Genomic DNA, 23926 nt, shown 5'->3' with positions numbered 1-23926 from the left:
GGAGGATTGCACCATCTTCCCATGCTTTTCCCCTATCTTTCCTATCTTCCCTCTCTTTTTTTCCCTGTAGATCTACTGGTCTTAGACCACATTAGCCAAGTTTTAGATTCAGGTGAATTTTCACAAGAAAAGTACAAAAGTGCTGCATTGTTATCCAAACGTTTCAGCAGAAAACAATAGAGATTTAAAAACTTTTATACATTCACACCTTCTGTCTGAACATATGGAGCAACAGTTAAATACGCTCAGTTTTAAACCACTTTCAGACTCTCAAGGCCATGATTCCTCCTAAGAGGCATCTCTTGAGTACATCCCAAGACCACAAAGCAGTTTTTCCAAGATGCCAGCCAGGCCTGGGTTTGTGACCACGTTGACATCAAGCGAGCCAGACCACACATTGCAGAGATCATATTGGCTTTATGAGAGCTCTGGGAGGAAATAGCAACTGGCCTACATCAGGCCCATGAATATAAATGTAACCTGACAACATCTTTTGAACAAATAGACATAGACTGAGTTCACCCTGACCTGGTATTCATGTCACAGAGTGATGGCATTTTTCATATGCTAACATTCAGAGTCGCATTTACTGATTCTCATAGCATGTTAATGAGCGCATGTAGTCCATTTCCCTTTGCATTCATTGATAGTGGCTTGAGGGTAGATTCATTTGCCACAACAGAAATTTAATAAGGGATGTGTTCTATATTTCTCCATGCGTTTAAGGCAAACCATACTCATTTAAGTGTCTCTTACTCTGCATGGTCCCATTGTTTGGGTGTAGTCCACTGTGCTCAATTCTCTTTTTTAATGGGCGGTGGGAGTCGAGGTAGAAGCATTCCTATTGCTTTGCAGCAACTGTAGCTATAGTACATTAATATCACTCATCATAATGTGGCTGTAAGTGGTAAGAAGTTTAGATATCTGAAAAAGTGATGCTTTACTAGAGGCAGTATTAAATTAATTTCCACACAGCTGCTTTCTTCTGAACTACAGATGTCCTAAAAATTTGGCTGTCTAATTTTAGAAGTGAGCTACTCATCCATCAGTGACTGGCTGTTGTGAAAATTCAGTTAATGGAAAAGTAGGGAGTCACTGTAATCTCTGTTCTGGATCGTGTTCGGGACCTGCATTAAATTCAGCACCTAAGACTCAAGCGCTTGTGAAAACAAAAGACAACAGTGCCATTTCTATTAATCTGCATTGTGTTACTGAACGAGAACAACCAATACCTTGGTAGTGAGGCCAAGCTGTTCCCTAGGAAGCTATTTTAAAGCTACACCCTAGACTCCAAATCATATAGCTTAGCAGAGTGCAATCTGAAGTTGGACTGTTCATGCATGTATGCAATGCAAAGTGTGCATTGCAGAGTCTCTGATTCAGCACAACAGGGGAGAAGCAAGTTGAAAAGGCCAATGTGGATGTATTTTATTTAAAAAGCATAATATTTTTATGTGAACCAGTTCAAACTGCACAGCCAAACCCTTACACGCTCAATGGAAGAGGATATTTTCTTCATTTCTTGTTAGGAATTTCTTTATTTGTTGCAGCCTCCAGAATTCCTTAAGTACTGACCAGTGGCTGCTAACCAAATTCACCTTTTCCTCTTACTGTCTGCTGGCATTTACATCTCTGAATAACGTGAGGACATTCTGTGGCTATTTTATATTCTCAGATGAGTGCTTGGAGTATAACAAGGTAATAGTGAGTTGAGATTTACTTATTGTTTTCCTCACTGCACCAGAATTTTACTCTCCTTCTACCTTAACACATACACCACCAGGGAATAATCAGCAGAAGGTAGCAGACTCCTTGGAAATGAGACAGAGCAACACGCACTTCCTGAAAGAACAGATAAGCAATCCACCTCCTAGCATCCCTAGCCTATCTGACTGACTGATAGGTGCACTCTGTTCATCCATTATTTGTCCATTTTTGAACCAGAGAACCTTTTTTCAACAGTGTTAAATTTGTCCCACTAAGGAATGTCAGAGACATTCAGAGGGAATGTATCAGAGACATGTATCTGAGGGAAAAGGGTTAACAAGCTCTAAGACCAGTCCCACCAAAAGTGGTCACTGAATATCGTGTGGCAGTGAAACACCCAGTGTTTAGATATTTCAATTTTTTGGTCACCTGAGATGACATGATCCTGGTTTCCTTCAGTGTTTTTGCAGTATTTGATTATTTATGTGAAAAGTGCAGAAAGAGGTTTTTCTGCATAAATTATTCTTATTTCCAGTTCATCAACCATGTTTTTACTCCATGCTTAAATGGTTATTGCTCATTTAAGCAATCCTGACATGCCTAAAGCATGTGGATGGAGATCTTCTATCTGAACACCTTCATGAAATTCAAGTCCCAGGACGTACAAGGTAGTTCATCACAAATTTTTATACACGTCATTTGGACACTCATTCAGAAAGCATGAACAATCCAACTTTGAATTCCACTCTGCTAAGCTGTAAGAGTTGGACTCCGTCCTGTTGCTTAATAAGAGTTTCCTAGAGCTCAAATTGGCCTCGCTATCCTGAGGTATTAGTTATATTTATTCAGTCACTCACATTGTTCTGCAAGCTTGGCTCAGCTACAGTTAATTTTCTTTCCTGAGTTTCAGGGAGTGCAAAGTGACTAACTTACTTTAGAACTTCTTGCAAAAAATAAAAAATATCACAAACCCAACTTTTTAAAGTCCTGCAGGACTGGGAGAAAGATCACTCAGCTGCTGGAGAGGTGCACAGATATACATGTAAAAACTGAGAATACAAGTATTTCTACAGTTTAACATGATTTTATATTTCTTTCATAAACCTTCTTCTTCCCCTCTCTCACACACACATACACACACAAACCTTTAAGGAACTGACTGGGCATGACTTAAGACGAGATAACTCAGCCAGTTAAAATTTTGGACAAAAAAAAAAAATACAATGGACAGAATTCCTCCCTGAAACTCAGATCCAGAAAGCATTCAGTGATGCTGGGAGTTTTAGTCTCCTGTGGGATGAAATCAGATCTAATTGATTGGATATAGTGAAGCCAGAAGGAGGATATAATTGGCAGCAAACTCACCATCACATCTCTGAGTCTACAGCTCCCAGCATTTCTTGAAGCTTCACAGTTCTTTGATCCCAAAGGAAACATTAGACAGTGCTCCAGCTCTGCTTGCAGCTGCAAAATCTCTCCAAAGTGAGATTCTGCAAATATGACACTCAAAGAATAAATATCTCTTGTTTAGGTCACTGTTACTATGTAGAAAATATTGTGGCCACAAGTGCGCAAATGTACAAGGCAACATCTCCTTCAAAAAGGTGAAGCATGTGAGAAAACTGTTCTGGTTTGTTTGTCCTTTACATCTACACATACAGAAGGATCCAAAGGGGAAGATCACCATAAGGTTAACTCTAAGGTGTTGCCTTTGAACCATCCTCTCCTCTGATGTGAAATTTGGTGGTGCCTTCTCTTAAGCTTCAGATCTTCAATTTCCATACAATGATTGTAACACTATGCTGATACAAGATCTGTCTTACGAGAATAGAAGTGACTTCACATCTGCCCCCTAAGAATCTGATACCTATCTCACCAGAAGATGAGATTCTGTACCATTCGCTATAGTTCATTGTGCTCTGCCTCAGGGGCCTCTGCACAAAGACAGGGAGGGCTGGAAAGAAATACTGTAATTGGAAAAATGGAAACACACAACAGGGAAAAAGGCCTGCCCATGCATTCACAGGGGTTGATGCAGTCAGCTTTTCGAAAAAATAGAACTACAGATTTATTGGACACAATACGTTTGTGTTACTTTCCTATACCAACCACACTGTTATACTGACAGGTAAATATTAATGTTTCTTTGGAAGGCTTAAAAAAGAATTGTGCTTTCATTTCAAAGAGTAAATAATTTTTCAGCTACTACTTCCATAAGCAGTTGCACAAAAATGGATTAAAAAAGTCTGGGACATGGGAGTAGCTCCCTGGATTTAACACCACAAAAACAGACAGGAAAGTACAGATTAATGCATCATTTGTCATATCCAGAGGGTGATTCAGTTAATGATTTCATATATCTAGAGGTATGTTCAGTGTCATGGATAATGCTAGAATAGGCAATCTGCCCAATTCAACACTGGAATTATGGATCTGTCTCGAGGAAGTATGACATAAAAGCTTGGTATCTTTTTATTATTATTATTTACTTAGCCCAGTGTGGCTGGAGAATTTGAAGATTTTGAGTGTTAATTTTTTAAGGAAGTCTTTCATACTTTAATCTCTACTTCTCCTTCAGGCACAGGAGAAAAGCCAAGAAGCACTCAGCAGCAAGCCTCCCTTTACCAACCCCCCTGCTAGCACTGTTCCCTCAGCCTTCCCATTTCCCAAGTAGATGAAGTGCCAGTGTCACTTGTTCCATGTATGCCTTCTGCTGAGACTCCCCAAACTTCACATCCTGCCCAGTGTGTGCAGACTTTCAAGACCTTTTCTTGCTTCCACGAAATCATTTAATTGTTTTCTCTGTTATTTACCAAACTGACTTCTGATACCTGCAGGCACTCTGTCATAGGTAAATAAAAAATGCTTGGGGAGTCTTGATCAAAATATTTTCCTATTTTATCATCCAGCACACTCATTTCTTCTTCCAGTGAGGTAGCTGTATTTTAATTATAAATATGTTGTTTGTGAAAAGCCTCAGTATCTTGAGCAAGATCAGTTGCATCGCTGACATTCTTTTACAGCCTTTTAAAGAAACAACATTTTACTATAAAATCTACAGGGTGATATTCTTTCTGAGGCTGGAGAATTCTGCTGTAGGTAATCAGACATCCAAGCAGCCATTGCCCGTGCTATTCTTTAGCAAATAAATGGAGCGGTGAAAAGGTAACACTTTGGGGTTACGTTGGTCTTAGCAGAAGCGACATCTAGGCTGCTGGGAGGAAATTGCAAATAGTCCTTTTACAAGAAGCAGTTTTAACACCAAAATAAGATGCTCTTAAATATTTCCATCTATGTTGTCTCATATTAAAAGATTTAGCAACACATTAAACTTGAGAAAGAAAGGAAATCTAACCTTCAGGTCCATTTAGTTAGGTTTATCTCAGGATTTTTAGTTTTCTGGGTTGGATTCACAGCTAGTGATTTGTTTTGTCTGAATTTGGTCCACTACCTGATTTTATGGTGGATGAAAAATGTTTATAAGGATCTATTAAATTCTTGACCTATTTTTCATGCCAAAACAGCAAATTTAAATCTGTGCATCCTTAACTCTTGTTCTTGAAATTGATATTCTTTCCACCTATGTTCCCTACAGTGGATTCCCTACAATGAAGAAACAGCTATTTTTTCTTGTTACCAGCATGTATTTTAAAACAGTGAAAATGAAACAGTCACCAATAAAGTCATAAAAGTTCAGATTATAAACACCACTCCACAACCCATTTGTAGTTATACATCACAGAGAACTCAAACTCTTCCACTAAAAATTAGGTTGGTTTTCCGGAAACCAGTTGATTTTTAAAATTCTTAGTACGTGATAATGAATCAAAATGAAACAAAAAATAATTTTCTCCTTTTTATAACACACAACGGGCAGATCTAAAATAACAGTAACATGAGTCCAGTTGACCGCTAGAGAATGCTAGTCTTTCAGGGTCTTTTTACTGTCTTTTGTTTGTCTTTTGTCTTTGAAGACTGTAGTCTTCAGAGGTAACAAGCTTACAATAACCAGCTTTATTTCCATCTATTGAGATCAGTGACGGCCACAGGAAGGAAAGTAGTAAATCTAAATCAAGTATGGGTTATTTAAACCTATTTCTATGAAACGTTAACGAATTATGCATGAGATCTTTTACAAATTAAGTGTTGTGAAGACATGAGTGAGTGAAACTTTACACTTAGGCCATACCACTAAATAAAAGCGAACCAAGAAAAAACAAAGCTCAGCGTACATGAAGACAAAGTCTAAGAATGTTAAGCATTTTCACTTGCAACCCTTCTTAAACATCATTCTCTGTAACTGTTTTATTTTGCACTATAAACATATATCTACATATAAATATACTTCTCATTTTGCAATGCAAACTTTTTTATTGATTATTTAAGAGTAGAGGTTGATCACAAAGATATGAAAACAATTGTGAATACTTGCAGATAAATAGCAACACTGTGGGATCCCAGCTAAAGTCTAGATTTAATCTGAAATGCGACTTTTACAGTTCCAACCATAGAGCCTACACATCAATTGCACTGGTTGTTCTGAACATACTCCACTCATTTTTTTCCTCCTGTACTATTAGTTGTGCAGGTAATTTACTGCAATATTTTTGCAATAAGAGTTTCATACAGGTGCTCAACATACGATATCCTGCAAGTAGTTCTCAGAGGTGCCAACTCATTAAAACTTATAACTTTCCTGGTGACCCAAATCCCCCCATAGATGTTTTTCAAAAAATTAACAGAAATTTTGAGAATCTGTCTGAGAATCTGAGTTCATCACCATTTTTAAACACCTGCAATGCTTAGAAAGTGTTCTAAACTCAGCACATGGAAGTGAAGTTCTAAATGATTTCAAAGTGTCAACTTTGGATGAATTCCGGGGAAAAAGTTTTGAAGAGAATTTTCTTGAATTAAATTAAAAGTTTCTCTAACTAGAGGCTTTCAGGGACCACTTTTATTTATTAAGTAGTCTTTCATATTTACAATATTCAAATATAAATCAGGTTATAATGATTGATCCAGGATTTTTACTTTTTAAAACTCAAAAGGTGAAAATGAAAAGTAGCTTTTTAAGGAAGGGCTTTGATTTAAATTTTCCCAAGAACTGACCAAAGAGAACAAGAATAATGGAATGAAGCCAGAAAGTACAATTCTGAAATCCCTCTACAATCAATATGCTTAATTCGGGAATAAATTTAGGAATTTTGGCTTTGGGAAGAAAACTCAGTGAGAAACAGACTTCAATTCCTATACTCATACTTTATTTCCCACAGTTCTACTGACTCACATTGGAGTTGGTTTTGTATGAAAGTATTATTTCTTCAAGTACATCAGAATCTGCCTCCATGCGGACAGCAGAGCTTTAAATTATTTCATTCAAGTCTACGACACTTACAATGTTTGTGACGTGAACATGCGTTCAGGTTTGGCTTGGTAATTTTAAGCAGTTATGAGGATTACTTTGTTGCAAGTCACGTTTACTTAAGTAAACAAATAATACTATTTTTGGTTCTAACCAAATTAAAAAACTCAAACCAAAGAAGCTTTAATACTCTTCAGCTTTGTACATGGATATATGTCAACAGCAGTAGTGTGATGTTCTTCAGAACTACCCATGAATACTGATGAAGAGTAGTAAGACAATTGATAGGAATTAATCCCTTATTAACAATATAATATAAATAGCAGCTGTTATCTGTCTGCTATTTTGGTTCTGCAAAGGATGTTCTAAAGACAGTAAATATGTTTAAGAGAAATTACATAGACGAAAGCCACAGAGATTGTTGCTTTACTCCTATGCATTCATGTAATAACAAAGGGCTTGAGGCATGGAGAGAGGAAGAGCAATAGCATGATTTGTAATGCACACAGTTAATTTTTCCAAAAGTGCCTCCCCTGACAGCTTATTTGAAGAAGGATAAGAGGAAAAGAGAAACTAAAAAAAAAAAATCTGATATGTAGTAGCTATGATACTACAGCATCAAAAAAATCACCACGGAAGTATCAGTCTGTACCATCCTAATGATAATATTAACTACAATAGGTAATTTTTATAGTGGGAAAGTTTGCAAAGCTTTCTAGTCTATGGGAGATGCTCCTGCGAAAAGTTCACCTTCCCTTGCAAGGGACCTGCCACAGCGGGGGAGGAAGATCTGCAGCTCAGTGCTGTTGGTTCTCATTTTCACAAGTCATGGTTATGATTGCAGTTCCTGGAAAAAAAGGTAGAGGTGGGAGCTGAACACTCCGCTATGGCAGAAGTCTTGTGTGTGCGCGCACTATTAAATATTCATTGAAGTGAGCTTCATTACTGATTCTTCCTCAACTGTCTGTCAGTCACAAATGCTTTTCCTTTATATGAAGGCTACTCAAAGGGTTCTGTTCAGAGCAGGCATCAGTTCTGCTTTGCCTTTGGGTTTGCCCAATCTGTATGAAAACCTTATGAAACTGATTTTCTTCTGACAGTGCAAGTTTGGCAATTGCCAGGGAACACTATTTCTTTTTAGTTTGACACCCATCTCTGGTTTGGAAACGGCTGACAATTATGCACAAGTCTTTAATAATACAAATGCCACGCAGTCTAACAGGAGGGAGACAGGAAGAGAAGGAAAGGAGAAGAAAAAAAACAGAACTGAATGTGTGCAAGTACAGCTATGGAATTACTTCTGAATTTTTTTTTGCTTAATAACTCTCTCTTGAAGAGGATTCCTTCTGGCAAAAAGAATAGAATAAGATAACTTTGTAATAGAAACAACTTATGCCACAGCCAATTTTGGAAAAAATAAAACAGACTTGAACCCAGAATGATTGCTAAAAATTCTTTAAAATTATAGCAGTTAAGGAACAGATCAAATAAAAATAACTCCCGTAAAAAATAGTTATTACATCACGAGGAGTTTTTTTCATTTAACCAGTACAATTCATAAAGCCTTCAGGCCTCACCCCATATTCAGAAATAATGGTGTAAATCTAGTATGACACCAGTTGAAAGACAGAAAAATGAAGGTTTATTTCAGCACTAAAACCATGTCTTAATTACATATTCAGAGACCTGAACTGGGTCTTCTGCGTCCTCATGCAGCTTTCTACATCATCACAACTAGGAGTATTTGTAGCTGATTTGTAGCTGATTCAGACATATGTTTAAGAGTTATAACCAGCAGTATACCAAAAGAAACAAAAACATCTAACAAAAAGTATTAAAACTGAAAATGAAATTCAGCACACAGAAGAATGCCAAAAGCGATGTGTGAAAAAATGAAATTAGGTTCATGCTAAGAACAGTTATTACAAACAAATGTGGTCAGGAATATAACAGCTTTTTCAGTCAACGTTAAATAAGATAAATTGACACCTTAAGGAAAAACAAACACACATTTTTAGACGCTGAATCTCATTGCAGAACACTGTGAAATTTTTTCCAACGTGACCCACATATTACTTAGTGTGCAGCCTGCCAGGACAGTCCACCTGGTTTGCGGTCTACTCCCAGGAGCAAGGCACATTGCTGTGTGCGGACTGCCTGAACTACTCTGACCACAGTAGTAGGGCCTGTTATTGCACATGACTGCACACTTTTTCTGCAAATGTACAATGAAGTAGTGCTCCTGGAATAGTTAGGAAGCCCTGCCCTTAAACAAACTGAAAGTCCTCACTGACCAAAAAGGTTACAAACAATTTCATATTATTGTTGATGTATGAAAGCATTGCTGCAAACTTTTGACACAATCATATTTGTCCTAACTGACTTGCTTGAGAAGCATTAAAAACTAACCAGTGAAAAAGCAAGCAAGATTACTGAAGGAAGAAGTGGAAGAAGCCTTTTAAGCACATCTCCTAAGTATTAACCTCTTTGGCTTTGGACAGCATTTTTAGAAAGCAAACCAACCCTCACTTCCTATAATCAGTTTATGCTGCAGTCATGCTTTATTCAGAAGTTAAGCATGACAGCATGACTCCTTAGAAAGTTTCTATTTCAAAAGGCAAGTTTTCTTACTATATATAAGGTTTCCAGTAAAACTCAAACTGATAAATATGCCTAAATGAGATAAAACAAAATAAGTATTTCACAGTAGAACTTTTCATATTTATTTGCCATTGTAGATGCCATGAAAGGACATGAGCTGAGAGGCCTTTAGGAAAAAAAAAAAAAAACCAAACAGATTTACAGTTATAGGACAGCCACTGGCTGCATTTTCAAAGAAAAGTTAGAAATTTGAATACGTATTTCTCTTAGACTTCTTTTACAATTTCATCCATTGATTCAAGAATAGAACTGGCAATCTTATTTCCTTCTCAAGTTTATCATTCATTGCACAATACTGAACCAGCAATTTAACATCTTGAACTTGAATTTAACATTTTAAATCACTTGAGGATATAACAACGTAGTGTGATTTTTGTCTATCTGCATGCAACAGATTTCAGGTCTCCTGAAAACATTTACAATAACATGACATAGCCACAATTTGTTTCCAGGCTGACAGAACCTATTATATTCTGGTAAATAAGAAAATCTCTGTTTTTCTTACTGTGGTTAGATACAAGTATTCTTCATGTCATTGGTCTCGACATAGGTACAATGTGGTGTGTCTGGAGTATTTTGATCAAAACCAAATAATGATATCACTGCAGCACTTTGCAAAATCAAGTAATAAATATTGCAATTTAATACTATGTAAATCAATACAGTCAAGTATACAAAGCCCAACTGGAAAAGCTGTTTCACATGTCCAAAGAGAAACCTGCCTAAACTTACACAGTAAATAAATGTCTGTAAAAAGAAAAAGAAAAAATAGGCATTACAGTGCTGTGGGTTTTTGGCACGTTGTCAGAAGAGGGGTGCTTCTGCTCACAGGCATGTGGCTACTCTTATGTTCCAGGGAACTGCAACCCTGTCCATGAGGTACTACACATGATGTCCAGTGCCTGAGGAGTTAATCAAATTCTGTCTTGGCATTCCCAGCCAAGCAGCAGCCTTCGCTGCCTGTAGTGGATAAAGAGAACATTGCTGAGACTGGAGACTCTACTTACCAAGTCTAATTACATTCTTATTCTAAACCATTCCTAATGTTTTGCAAAACTCAGAAATATTCTGGCCTCTTCAGCCTTTCAGAAACTGTCACAAAAGTAATCAATACAAGAGAAGAAATGTTTGGGTCTACATATTTATGTTTCATCATGTCTCATACCATGAAAGTAGAATTTTATTTCACTGGGAAAACAAAATGCAGTCTTGTGTCTGGAGGTGGACAAGCTCCTTTCAAACAATGGCTGCAGAAGAAAAAGTTGATATGATATGTCTTTTCATGCTTGCTCTCTCTCCAGATCACTGTAAGAAATGAGTAAATAGATAAAGTGGTAAAGGGGGCCAGGAGAGGAATAATACAGAGCCACAAAAAGTAGGTTCAATCAAAATTATGGAAGTAATTTATGGGTGGTTCTATGCAGTATGTATTTTTCTTTACCTCTATCAATAATCGGGAATAAAGATCATGAGAAAGAATCCACAGACATAAAATATTATCTTCCTTTTCAGAATGTCTTAAATAAAGGCAAACTGGTATTAGAGCTTTTGAGGGAAGAAAGAAAATATTTAGGACAGAAATCAATGCATTGCAGCCCACAGGCTGAATTCTGCATTCTCAGAGCTCAATGCAAGAATGGAGAAGGAGGGATGCAAAAACGATTTTAAACGGCCTTCACCCTTTCTTAGAATTTAGTATGGTTTAAAATTGCCCCACCTTATACACAGCCACTCCAGTGCCCATGAAATGAGAACAGCTAGTGACCAACCACGAAGTTGCTACATTCCTTCCTCTTGGCCACATACAGATCTATCATATCATTCTACCGACTGCTGGCAATATATGAACAGAATCATGTATACCTGCAACATCTAGCTGTATTCTGTTTTCCAATAGACTTCATGTTATGCAAAGCAAATTCTTCTATGCTCCATGATGCCTGGCAAACCCCTTCATACAAATGACAGGTCATTAGTTATTTGTTTTACTGGATGGAACACACTTTTCAGTGAATTTATTGGATCCAATTCATACCTGGGGACAGCTAATCTGAACTCAGTCCATGTTAGTTTTTTCCCCTCATCCAAGAAAAAACTTGTGCTAGTGTAGAAATGATACTTCTTTGATTTTCAGATGAACTCCTGCAAAAACTCGCACGTAGAGTTGGCTTATATCTTGGAAGCCTTTGAACATATTGTTTTAGATGCCAGCTTAGAAAAGCAAATGAATAAGCAATCACACGTTCAGACAGGATCAACAACAGCACCACCAAAGGCAGCATCCTAGTATTTCCCTGGGCAAAATTCTTGTGTGTCTTTGAGACAGGATTCATTACCCTTTTGTCTTTCCTTGAGTTTTCGCTTTCATTATTTAGAGAGAGAAATGTTAGGTTCCCATAGCTTCAGGTAACTACACTAACGTCTCAGCAAAGTCATGGCTGTAGAAGCAAAGCCTTGTTATAAACTGTTGAATATTACATAGGGATAGCTTTACTGTTACACAGAAAACATCTACAAATAGGCAGTTAGTGTATTTTAGCTGTTATCTAGTGTATCATTGTAGTCATTTCATTGCTATCCTGTCCCCCAGCACCTTCCATTGACTTGCTTTCTGTACCTCTAGCCCTGAATTAGAAATACAGTCTTTTTGTGGCTAGAATAAAGCTGTGTAGTTCTTAAAATATGTTCAGATAGCAAACAATTCTGTGAAACATCTACTGAGAAACAGGGTTCCCTATATATTTTTGTATCTTCTGACTGTGACTGCAAGCTCTCACGGAAGCTTTTTTCCCCCCTATGTCTTTAGAGCTTTTATAAGGGCTCACTCCTTTATGGATTCTCCTCTCTCACTTCAGAGGTTTCTTCCCACTCCTAGGTGTCTATTTTCACAAAAGCTGTAGGACATAATTATCTTTCAGGATTCTACACTCCTCCCATAGCTGTAAGCAGTGGTGCAAGAATTCAGAGCCGTATAATGTACCCACAAAGATAAGAGGATTGTCAATAAGGAAAAGAGTAAAAGAATACTGCTTCAGAATTACCGAAGGCCTCCTTATTTAGCTGTACTTTCTACACAGAAATACTTGTAACTGCAATATTTTACAAGAAAAAGAAAGCATTACACAATGCTAATGCATGTTCACGCGACTTCTTATGCCAAAAGTGGTTACACAGCCACCGTGAAGACTGCTTAACTTAGGGAGCAGAACAAGATTACATAGCTTTAGGGCCACCTCGTAACACAGATAACATACGCTCAAATAAGCACATCGAGAAATCCTGGCCCTATTACAGCCACAAGGATTTTTGCCACTGATTTTCAAGAAAACGTGTTTTCATCCATGGTATTTAGTCTATAAGCGACTCACTGGTTTACATGCTTTTTTAATATAACTGTGGATTATGAAGAAATATGTGAAACTTCCAAGTTTTGTCATGGCCAATCATCAATCAGCGAAAGAACAAAGCCTTTGTTGTTAGTGACAGATTTAGGCAGAATGGTGAAACTTGAATCAAAACATACCATCAAAAGCCCATTCCTTTCTGGCCACTTCATCTAAATGAGCCTAAACTCACTGAAATCTTCCTCGGCATTCCCATGACCTTGCTATCCCAAGCAGCTTGGTAGCCATCTCCTTCCAAAATCAAAATTCAAGGAATAAGGCAACGGTCCCAACCCGAGACATTTGACACTGATACTGGCAAAGTCAAGATAAAAATAAAACAGACAGTTGTGGTCGCTTTAAGGCATCGCTGGATTCAGATAAGAGTGAGGAGTGGAGCAATCCACCTTTTAGAGTATAGACTCATGGTTGTACAACTGCTCCAGCTGAGTGGGATTTAAATCTACATTTCCTACCCAGCAAGGTCCATCCCAGCTTCTGCTAGGATGGTCCCCACCCAGATTCATGTCCTGATGAACTTGTGCTGTGGAGCAGAAGAAAATTCAATATTTATTAGTCTAGAAAGACAAAGGAAGAGAAAGCATCTCTTTAGCTTAATAGTTAAGGCACTCATCTGGGAGGGAGGAGTCCTGCTTTTGATCCTTACACTGTTGCTATATTTTTTCAGTTATTCATTTCATGCACAGCAGGAACAAAAGCCCAAGTTCTCCCCCCTCCCAGGCACATGCTTTAGGCTGGAAAAAATTCATATTTCAACATTTTTTCCAGATGAACAGCTACAACAGTAACTAAATTTGTGGGTGCATTACCTTAAAGGAGTAAAAACCTTATAAAAATATTGAAACTGAGAACATTTGTATAATTAGCTGCCAAGACTGGAGGGAGGGAACACAAAGAATAACACTCAGAATTAAAGCCCTTCTTTTACTATTGTTCATTTGGCAATTTTGCAATTCTAATTCTTTACTCCTTTTGCAAACATGACAGTGATATCTTTAAATCCTATTTTACTGATTTATATACAGAAGCCAATGCAAAAGGCACTTCCATAGCACCTTTCATCTGAAAACTCAGTATACTCTACAAATAGCAATTGATCTTTATAACACTTAACTACCTCCTCCAATGTGTTAACAGCTCATTTTACAGCTGGTGAAACCAAGGCAGAGGAAAGTTGAGTCATGTACCTAAGGTCACATAATAAATCCACCCTGTAACTCCAAAATGTTTCTTTGCATGTTTAAAGTTCACAAAATATTTATAGGGGCTGGTTAAGAAGAAAAATTAACTTCCTGAGATTCACAGTTGATTTTTAAAGTAGTTGGCATCAGGATACTATAAATATGCTTTTCTTGATAAAATATTTGTTACAAAACCATGCTCAATATTACTCTTCTGAATCTTTTCTGCTTTGAAAATCAGAAGTAAAAAAAACTGTTTCTGCACTATACTAGCATCAGGTCACTCACACCAGGGCATAGCACACTGGTATTATAAAACCTGTAATCTAGTCAGTATGCAAGAATGAGGACTGCTTCAAGACTTGCCAAAAGTCCTTTTGAACAACTGAACAATTTGGTTTTATCAATGCTTTTTTTGCTACATTTTTGCTACAATGGTATTTTCCCCCACCCAAGTCTGGTACGTGTGCCTATGTGTAAGCCTGCACGTGCATGCTGAAAGAAGACTGTTTTAAAACATTAGATAAAGAAGCTGACTTTCACTGTTAGCATTTAACTCCTAGGCACACGTAAGAAATTCTCAGGCAAAACCCTGCAAACCATTATTTGATCAGGACAAATACAAACAGCAGCTCTCCCACACTGTCATTGCCACACAAAACACATGCAATCAGCCATTCGTCATGTGTTTGCCAGCTTTCTGCTTGACTTTGCTGACGAGGATTTACACATCAAAGCCTGGTTTGTTCTCTTCAAGCCCAGTTTCCAGACAACAGTTGAGAAGTCCCTAGAAAGGGACTATGGAATAAATTATTTAAAGCAACTTTAATGTAACTATATTTACAGATTTAATCATTTCACTGTATGATCTTCCATAAGAAACAAATAAAGAGTTGAAAGTTTTACATATAACACAGCATAAACAAGAGCAAAATCAGTCTCATAGATGTGTCACAGTCTTTGTGAGGCTGATTTCTTCCTTGCTTAGTTTTTACAGTGGGGGTGTTGTTTATATGCAACAGTAATACAATTTACTCCTCTGTGAGGACATCGAACTTGATGTGTTTGGAGATCTGAGTAACATATCTAATGTCTGTCAAAATTCAGAGATCCAGGACCATTGCTGCCAGTGGGAAAAGGTGCAAGCGAGAAAAACCATGACACTAAGGAAGTAGCTTAAGCTTGTAGTGGCCTTTTTCACTCAGCCATACAAAAGAGAAAAATGGAACGAAAAATCAGGCAATGCAAATATTTGCAATTTTTGGTCACTATTTACATAACTGCATCACCACTGTTATTTTCTAAACAGAAGTCATTATTTACCTTGTCATTGATCATCAAAGGTCTTGATTACACAAGACAAATTGCTGTAGCTTAACTAAGATCAAATTAAAAGTAGGAACTTATAATTTTACACTATCCTTACATGAGATTAGCTTAATTTTTCATTTTTCTATGCAAATTAAACCGATTTAAATGTGAAATAGGCAGACAAATGTATCTATATTAGGAGCTGGACATAATTAACTACACTGAATTTAAATTACATAAGCTAGTGTGACTTTTCATATATAGACAAGGTCTAAGTCATAAGATACAGGAGCTCGCTCTCCTAACCAGCTGACTGGCAGTGCCTTTGACGTAAAAATTTATACAAATAAATACTTGTGTGGATATTCACAATGCCTTTTCTGCAACTGTTTTTCCCAATTATTGATAACAGATTAATGAGAAATAAGCAATAAAGACTGCATTTCCCTCATGTTTTTATTCAACTTGTATATAATACTGTTTTGTGGCATTCAGTTAATACTAACAAATTAAAAGGACAAGCCACATTTAGAACTGGAAAAAGTTCTTCCAAAGAGAAACAGGTACAACTTCTTGATTATTCAGATTACAGATCTCTAAATGAAACACCCCAAAATCAAAGTCAAACTTAGCAGGTTCTCTTTGTAACACATTACAGGTCTATCAACAATTGCAACTGCACATCCTGTACTGAAATTAGAATAGGCTATTATACACATTCTGTGATTTAAAACAGAAGACACCTGTATGCTATAGAAAAGCATTCACTCATCGATTAAAAAAAGAGACAAATGGAGATGGGTAAAACATACAAAGCCTAATTTTATGGCACAGATAAGCAATTTCAGTTCACTGAAGAGGAAATGCCTCTTTAATGACAAAATTAAGGATTTAAGAGCAAAGTCCAGTTGCATGGTCATTATACAAAAAATGTCATGAGATGATAAACAGCAACTGCTTTTAGTAATATTTGTCCCTGTTGAGGGGCCAGGATAAGAGGGATGCAGAACTGAAGCCTGATCTTGAAGATTAATGTGGTGCTCATGGGAAGTTCACCACCTTGCATAAAGATCCAGTTCAGAACTAGAGAGAAGGAGAAAATTCAGAGAGCAACAAAAGCTTCATAGCAATACTGGGGGGGGAGAGAAAAAAAGGGAAAATAAATAAAAACAGTGCAGGGAATTAAAAACCTACTCATCATGAAGGCAAGAGGAGCTGAGCTGTACAGACAGCTACATGTACAAGACTTCTGCAGAGAAGCCTTACATGGCATAGCTTCAAGGAAAATGGATGGATCTAGCCAGGGCACTCAAAAGTCAAATCCAGGCTGACACAATCATATATTCAAAGCACACCACTGCTGATTAACACACCACCATGCTAGTTGATCTACATATCTGGCACTATCTTAAATCAAAATCTAGATTTTTGAAGGGGGTAAATAAACTCTCTTTACGTAAAAGGTAAGATATTAAAAAATGAAATTCAGTTAAGCTCCCCTCCCCTTAAATCCCTGATACTCAGTCTCAAAATTTAAATGAGTTGCTATACTGCTGCAGAATGCATTTAGCTTCTTGAGCATGGTTCATACTTTTCAGCAAGGCCAAATAAATGCCAGCAATAACAACAATCAAACTTGAGCAAAAGCATGCACTGGAAGACACTTGTCCAGGAAATCGCAGAGGGCAAAATCCTAATTTGAGCACTGCAATGCAGTACTTGCTGGCAGGGCCATTGCTGTATTTCTTAGTGTCATTTGCCCCAGAAAATGATGTCAGAACCTGGAATTAGGATTTTCATTGTCTCTAAAATCATAGGGTAGATACCTAACCTTCAGCAACCCAAAGTATTTTGAGCCGCAAAAAGCATTAGTGAACTTCCAACCATTTAGAAGAACAGATCTTATATTTTGCCCTAAGGCATTATTCAACAGAAACGGGTCCACCTCATACACCACTGGATCTTACAGCTGGCTTGGTTAAACACCCACATGACACTGCATTTAAAGGGATGTGTTCTCATACAACAGGGCATCCCAAGATACTCCTATATTTCCGAGAAAGTCTGTATACTTCTGAACACTTCCTAAACTTCCCATGTTATGTGAGATGAGCAGCAGTAAGATTCATAGGACCTGTCCCCATAATGTAAATATCAGCATAACAGAGTGATTTGGGTCAGGGACAGTCTTTTTTTAAAGGGCAACAGGTTTTTGTCTGCATATATCGTAGAATCATGGAATAGTTTGGGTTGCAAGGGACCTTTAAAGGTCACCCAGTCCAACTCCCCTGCCATGGGCAGGGAGATCTTCAACTAGATCAGGTTGCTCAGAGCCCCGACCAACCTGACCTTGAATGTTTCCAGGGATGGGCAACCTGTTCCAGTGTTTCACTACCCTCATTGTAAAAAATTTCTTCCTTATAGCTAGTCTAAATTTACCCTCTTTTAGTTTAAAACTATTCCCCCTCGTCCTGTCGCAACAGGCCCTGCTAAAAAGTTTGCCACCATCTTTCTTATAAGCCCCCTTTAAGTACTGAAAGGCTACAATAAGGTCTCCCCAAAGCCTTCTCTTCTCCAGGCTGAACAACCCCAACTCTCTCAGCCTTTCTTTACAGCAGAAGCGTTCGATCCCCCTGATCATTTTTGTGGCCCTCCTCTGGACCCAACAGGACCCTCCAACAGGTCCATGTCTTTCCGGTGCTGAGGGCTCCAGAGCTGGATGCAGCACTGCAGGTGGGGTCTCACCAGAGCAGAATAGAGGGGCAGAATCACCTCCCTCAACCTGCTGGCCACACTTCTTTTGATGCAGCCCAGGATACGGTTGGCCTTCTGGGCTGCGAGCGCACATTGCTGGCTCATGTCCAGCTTTTCATCCACCAGTACCCCCAAGTCCTTCTCGGCAGGGCTGCTCTTCATCCCCCAGCCTGTATTGATAGCAGGGGTTGCCCTGACCCAGGTGCAGGACCTTGCACTTGGCCTTGTTGAACCTCATGAGGTTCACACGGGCCCACTTCTTGAGCTTGTCCAGGTCCCTCTGGATGGCATCCCGTCCCTCAGGCATGTCGACTGCACCACTCAGCTTGGTGTCATCCGCAAACTTGCTGAGGGTGCACTCGATCCCACTGTCTATGTCATTGATGAAGATACTAAACAGTACCGGTCCCAATATGGACCCCTGCGGGACACCACTCGTCACCGATCTCCATCTGGACATTGAGCTGTTGACCACTACCCTCTGGATGTGTCCATCCAACCAATTCCTCACCCACCAGACAGTCCACCCATCAAATCCATAACTCGCCAGTTTAGAGAGAAGGATGTTGTGGGGGACCGTGTCAAAGGCCTTACAGAGATCCAGATAGACGACATCTGTAGCTCTTCCCATGTCCACCGATGTAGTCACTCCATCATAGAAGGCCACTAGGTTGGTCAGGCAGGACTTGCCCTTGGTGAAGCCATGCTGGCTGTCTCGAATCACGTCCCTGCCCTCCATGTGCCTTAGCATAGCTTCCAGGATGAAGCTATGCTTCCTCCTATAAAAGGAGGAAAAGCCTAGCATAATGGCATCCAAAAATATATTAGAGAGAAAATAAGGGGTGGGAGGTGGTATGGATTTCTCCTGCTGATGTACCTGTAACTGTATCTGGTCCACAGATGTAACTGTGCATGACCTACTATAAACCGTGTAATATTTTTCTTGTGTTCAACTGATTTTTTTTGTCCCCTCCGTCTTTTAAATCCAAATAGCTGACAAAGTCAACGATGACTTCTACACCAAACGCCGACATCTTGCAGAACTGGCTGCCAAGGGGAGCCTGCCACTCCATCCAGTGCGCCTAGATGAAGACAGAGCTTACACGATCGACAGTGGCCTAACCAAACAGAACGGGCAGAAATCCAAAATCACAAAGATCCACACACACCCATTAGGCTACAATTCCCACTACAAGACCTGGGATCCCAACGACCAGTCTCTTAGACGGCAAGCATACACAAACAAGGGGAAGCATGGTATGGCAGACCCAACGTTAAGCGACCCACTGACAACCCGGAGCCAGCATTATTTGGGCCCACAGCCATACTTCATAACTAACAGCAAGACAGAAGTAACTGTTTGAGTTTGTTTTCCTTTTTTTTTTTTAATGAAATTCTTTAAAAACTACACGCAAATACACACACAACACAAACACTCAACTGAAAGGCAAAAAATAAATTTCAAAATAGAAAATAAAAAAAAAAAGGAAATAGAAGGAAGGAACTTCCACCTGGACACTCTTGGTATCCAAACAACTGTAGGCCAAAAAGTGGGTTAATACCATTCAGCAATACACACTGAAGGTTGAATTATAAACTCCATTTGTATTTCACAATGGAACACAAACCCTTGTGACTAAATTTTTTTACTTGAAACTAAAATCCATGATGAGAAGTAGCACAATCCAGAGAAACTTTATGTCTGCTTAAACATTTACACTATGTTCCTGCCTTGAGACAGAGGAAGAAAGAGAGAACAATATACTGTAATATATTATTTCAGAGAAGAATTTTGTATAAAATCTATTAATAAGCACTAGACCTGTGAAAAGCCAAGAGCAAACATCTTGGTACGACCCCTAACATCTATTATTGTACCTTCACACCATCCTATAGAAAGCGCAAAAAATATATATACAATAAGGGACAAAGACTCTTTCACAAGGAATTTATGAAGACTGTTATGATTAAGAGCATATGGGACCTTTCTGGCTGTTAGAGAATTCTGCAGGATGATAACAAACAGCAGAAGATTTTCTTTCAGTTTACTTCATTTGATTTGAAATTTTTGGGAACCTCCAAAATAAGAAGAGACATATCATATGACACAGAAAGCTGCTGGGGGAATAAGGGCATCAGAATATTCCCTCTCAGTCCTCCTGTTTTCAGGCAGATGGTAACAATTCTCACTTTGCAGACTGTCAGGACTTTTTCTTCACCTAAATGTTTTGCCTATCTTCAACTGCTTCAGACTGAAATTAAGCGTGGGTGGTGCCTTTACTGTATACTATTGTTCAATGACAGTCTTGTTTCTCAAAGTGACCCCTCTGTTCCTTTAAGCTATTTCCTCATGTTTTGCTAAGGATGACAAGGGTTCTGCCCTACTCAGCCTCCTCTGTTTGTCCCGAAGGGAAACTGGACTACATCTCCATCAGTGGTTGCACAGTCAAGACTATTTAGTTAGCCCCTCCATTTTCCCAATTTAAACTTTTTCCCTCTAGTCTCTCATTTTGTATTTGCTTTTAGCCATGGTAGTTCTTTGTAGTTCAACTAAATGTTATATGGTATATTGTCTCTATCGTTTGGCTTTCTATAGTGGCATTCCCTCTTGGTGGACTATTTGGTGGAAGAGGCTAACAGACTAGCCTCAAACGTCAAAGAGATCTGGGTTTAAACTAAACAAACAATTGGACTCGTGGTCTTGACTGTGGTTCTGATGAGCAGGATGCCTTGTTCGTATGAGTAAAACCACTCTTGAATTGGGCACTTGTAGTGGACTCGCAGTCCTGGGCCTGTAAAGGATTCGGCACATCTACAAAGAGCTAAAGAGAGTTGGGATGGGATGGCGGTGCTGCAACAGCCTGATGGCAGGCAATGCACTCAGTCTTTTACTTAAATTCCTGCCCCTCCCCCCAAACGAGTCTTTTGGCTAAATCCTAACCAGCTATCTTACTACAGTTGCGTTCTCACCAGCTGTCAATTCTTCTGGAGATTAGTTTTGGAAGAGTATGCAGGGAGCAGTGAGAACTGTATTGTTGTAAGAAGAATTGGAAGTGGCATTTCTTACTGTACTCAACTGACTGGCAGTGCTTCTTCTTAGTCAAGGATGCAAGGGCTAAAAATTTGAAATGTGTTTAAACAGAGAGATAATTTTTTTTAGCTATATCGAGATTGATTTGCATCCTGAGAGCACCGGCATCTCTCCATAAGCGTGCTGCTAAATTGTACGATCATATGTTTTAAGACTATCAGAAGTGGACAAAGCCCACGGGACAAATACTTTGCACACAACCCAGATTCTCCACTATCTTACTTTTATTCCTTTAATCTTTATTGCCTTCACGACTGGCTGACTTAATTTGACCCTTTATGGAATGTTGCTGTTAATCCATATGCTTCAGATACACATTACAGCTGCACTCTAATTCACACAGGTTTCGTGTAACTTGAGCATATTTTATGTGGAAATATTTTAGTAACTGTATGTTCTGTAAGTAAACCCGTGTTAATACTTGTTAACTACAGAGTTTATGATACCAATAATACTTCCTACAATAAAATGTTTGTTTGTTTTTTAAGAATGTTTATTTGTAAACATATGTATTCACTATATTAATATGAATTTCTTACCTGGCAATAAAACTGATTCTATGTGAATCCAACTTGCTCATTCCTAAACTTGTATCATTGGGCCAATTTTTGAGTATTAACTGAGCTTCTGGAGCCTCCCACTGCAGCCAGTGGGGTTCATCTCAGCACAAATGATTATTTGACTCTGCTATTGGTAGTCTCGTGAACAAGAGGTTCTTTGGAAAGCAGCTGCATGTTGTACGCGTTAGATATGTGCAATGTCTGTTACATGCAACGTCACGTAACCCACACAAGGCATGCAAGCCTTGCAAAGCTCCACGTGCCCTGTAAGCCTCCAAGCACACACACAGCTTGTGTCACTTTATCAGTTAATTACAGTTTTGAGGAAAGAAAAAAAGATAAGAATGCACAGGACCAGATCCTGGTCCTCATGAATGCATGGGAATTTTGCAATAAGCTTCAGACACATCCCAGGACTGGAACTACCCAGTAAGAAGAACAGATGAAACGCTGTTGTATATCACTTCAAAATTTTTATATATTCATTACAGAAAAACCTGTACATAATATCTGTGTACCAAGTCTGCTGGAACAGAAAGTCCTTTACAGGCTTTTAGTACTGCTAATGGCTCGTAAACCTGACAATGAACAGAACCTCAGAAGAGTGTGTTTGGGTAGCTTCTTCTCTTTGCTCTGCTGCAATAATATCAGATGAATTTCAGAAGCAGACACGAAGAATCAGGACACCTAGCTTCAGAATCAACTTAGTGCATGACTTGATGCAAATTTTTTAGACAATTTATGATTCCTAGGAAGACATGACACATTATCAGAGGGAAAACATCAATTCAGAAGTGGCTGGAGTTAGCCATTTTAAACAGTAGAAAAGTCTCATTTTCATTATATGCCTTTATGGGTGCCATGAAATAGCCCACTTCTGGTTACAGGAGCATTTCCCTGCCTCAGGCACAACTACAGCAACAACCCCATTCTGCCAGGGGGCTCAGGAGAGACATACGGAGTGCAGCCACAGCGCCAGAAAAATTCTGGGCAGCTCTGCGACCCATAGGGAAGCCTGGGGAGCCCAGTGGAATACAAGCCTAACCTACAGTAGACACAACTTACTGTTACAGCTCCACCACCCACCCATCTAATTCACATGTTGTTTCTATCAGCAAATTCCTGACTGGAATCAGAGATGGCAAAAAGGACAACTGCTTTGCAAGTAGAAGTGCCTCTGCATAGGCTTCCATTCTTCCAGATACGTGAAAAAAAAACTCCCAAAAAAACCCTGCATCTGATTTTGCATCTCTGCATGTTTTTTTCTCTTATGTTAGCCTGAACCTTTTATCACCATGAGCGAGAACTGCACTGGGTTCCCATAAGCATTTCTTCCATAAGGCTTTTTGATATTAACACAGATGCACTGCACTACAAACAAAAAAGTGTATTGCCAAGAAATGAAGATGTTCCATACACAGAGCTATGGAGTCTAAAAGTCTAAAGGTTATCTGGTTTAGACCCCTTTACCCTGGAAACGTCCGTTCTCATGACTAAATCTTTTGAGCATGATTCTCAGCTTACACAAACTGAAGACATGGTGACTTATATAAATAGAGGATCAGGTCTCATGACATTCCATACTACCTACAAGTGTCTCCAGGACTCAGACTTTGGTTTTTAACAGATCTGGGAAAAGATTCATGCTTTGCTCTATTCTTATAGAATGGTTATTGAATTTTGGGTACTAAATAAATAACCCTAGTCTACAAATCCCTTCTGCGCACAATCCTGCGCAATTTATTTAATCCTGATCTCTATACTTGAATACATGAAGGACTTCCAGTGATAAATATAGTCTTTACTGTAATTAGATTTTCTTTCTATTTGGCATGGATAATTTTATTTTGCTAAAACCAGTTATGACAGGAAGCATTATTGTATTAGGTTATATC

The 23926-nt window shown here is 38.7% G+C and overlaps 1 protein-coding gene across 1 annotated transcript in view; it reads left to right on the top strand.

Moving 5' to 3' along the window:
- Positions 1 to 19860, top strand: part of SHISA9 (shisa family member 9) — a 190765-nt gene extending 170905 nt beyond the window's left edge. The window contains exon 4 of the mRNA XM_075164862.1: positions 19374 to 19860. Coding sequence (XP_075020963.1) covers positions 19374 to 19744 — 371 coding nt within the window. The 3' untranslated portion in view covers positions 19745 to 19860. The remainder of the gene's footprint in view (positions 1 to 19373) is intronic.
- The last annotated feature ends 4066 nt before the right edge of the window (positions 19861 to 23926 follow it).

The sequence above is a fragment of the Calonectris borealis genome, chromosome 16 (assembly GCF_964195595.1).
Source record: "Calonectris borealis chromosome 16, bCalBor7.hap1.2, whole genome shotgun sequence".
Lineage (NCBI taxonomy): Eukaryota > Metazoa > Chordata > Aves > Procellariiformes > Procellariidae > Calonectris > Calonectris borealis.
Note: the sequence above shows the minus strand (reverse complement) of the source record. Positions and strands in the feature narration are given on the sequence as shown.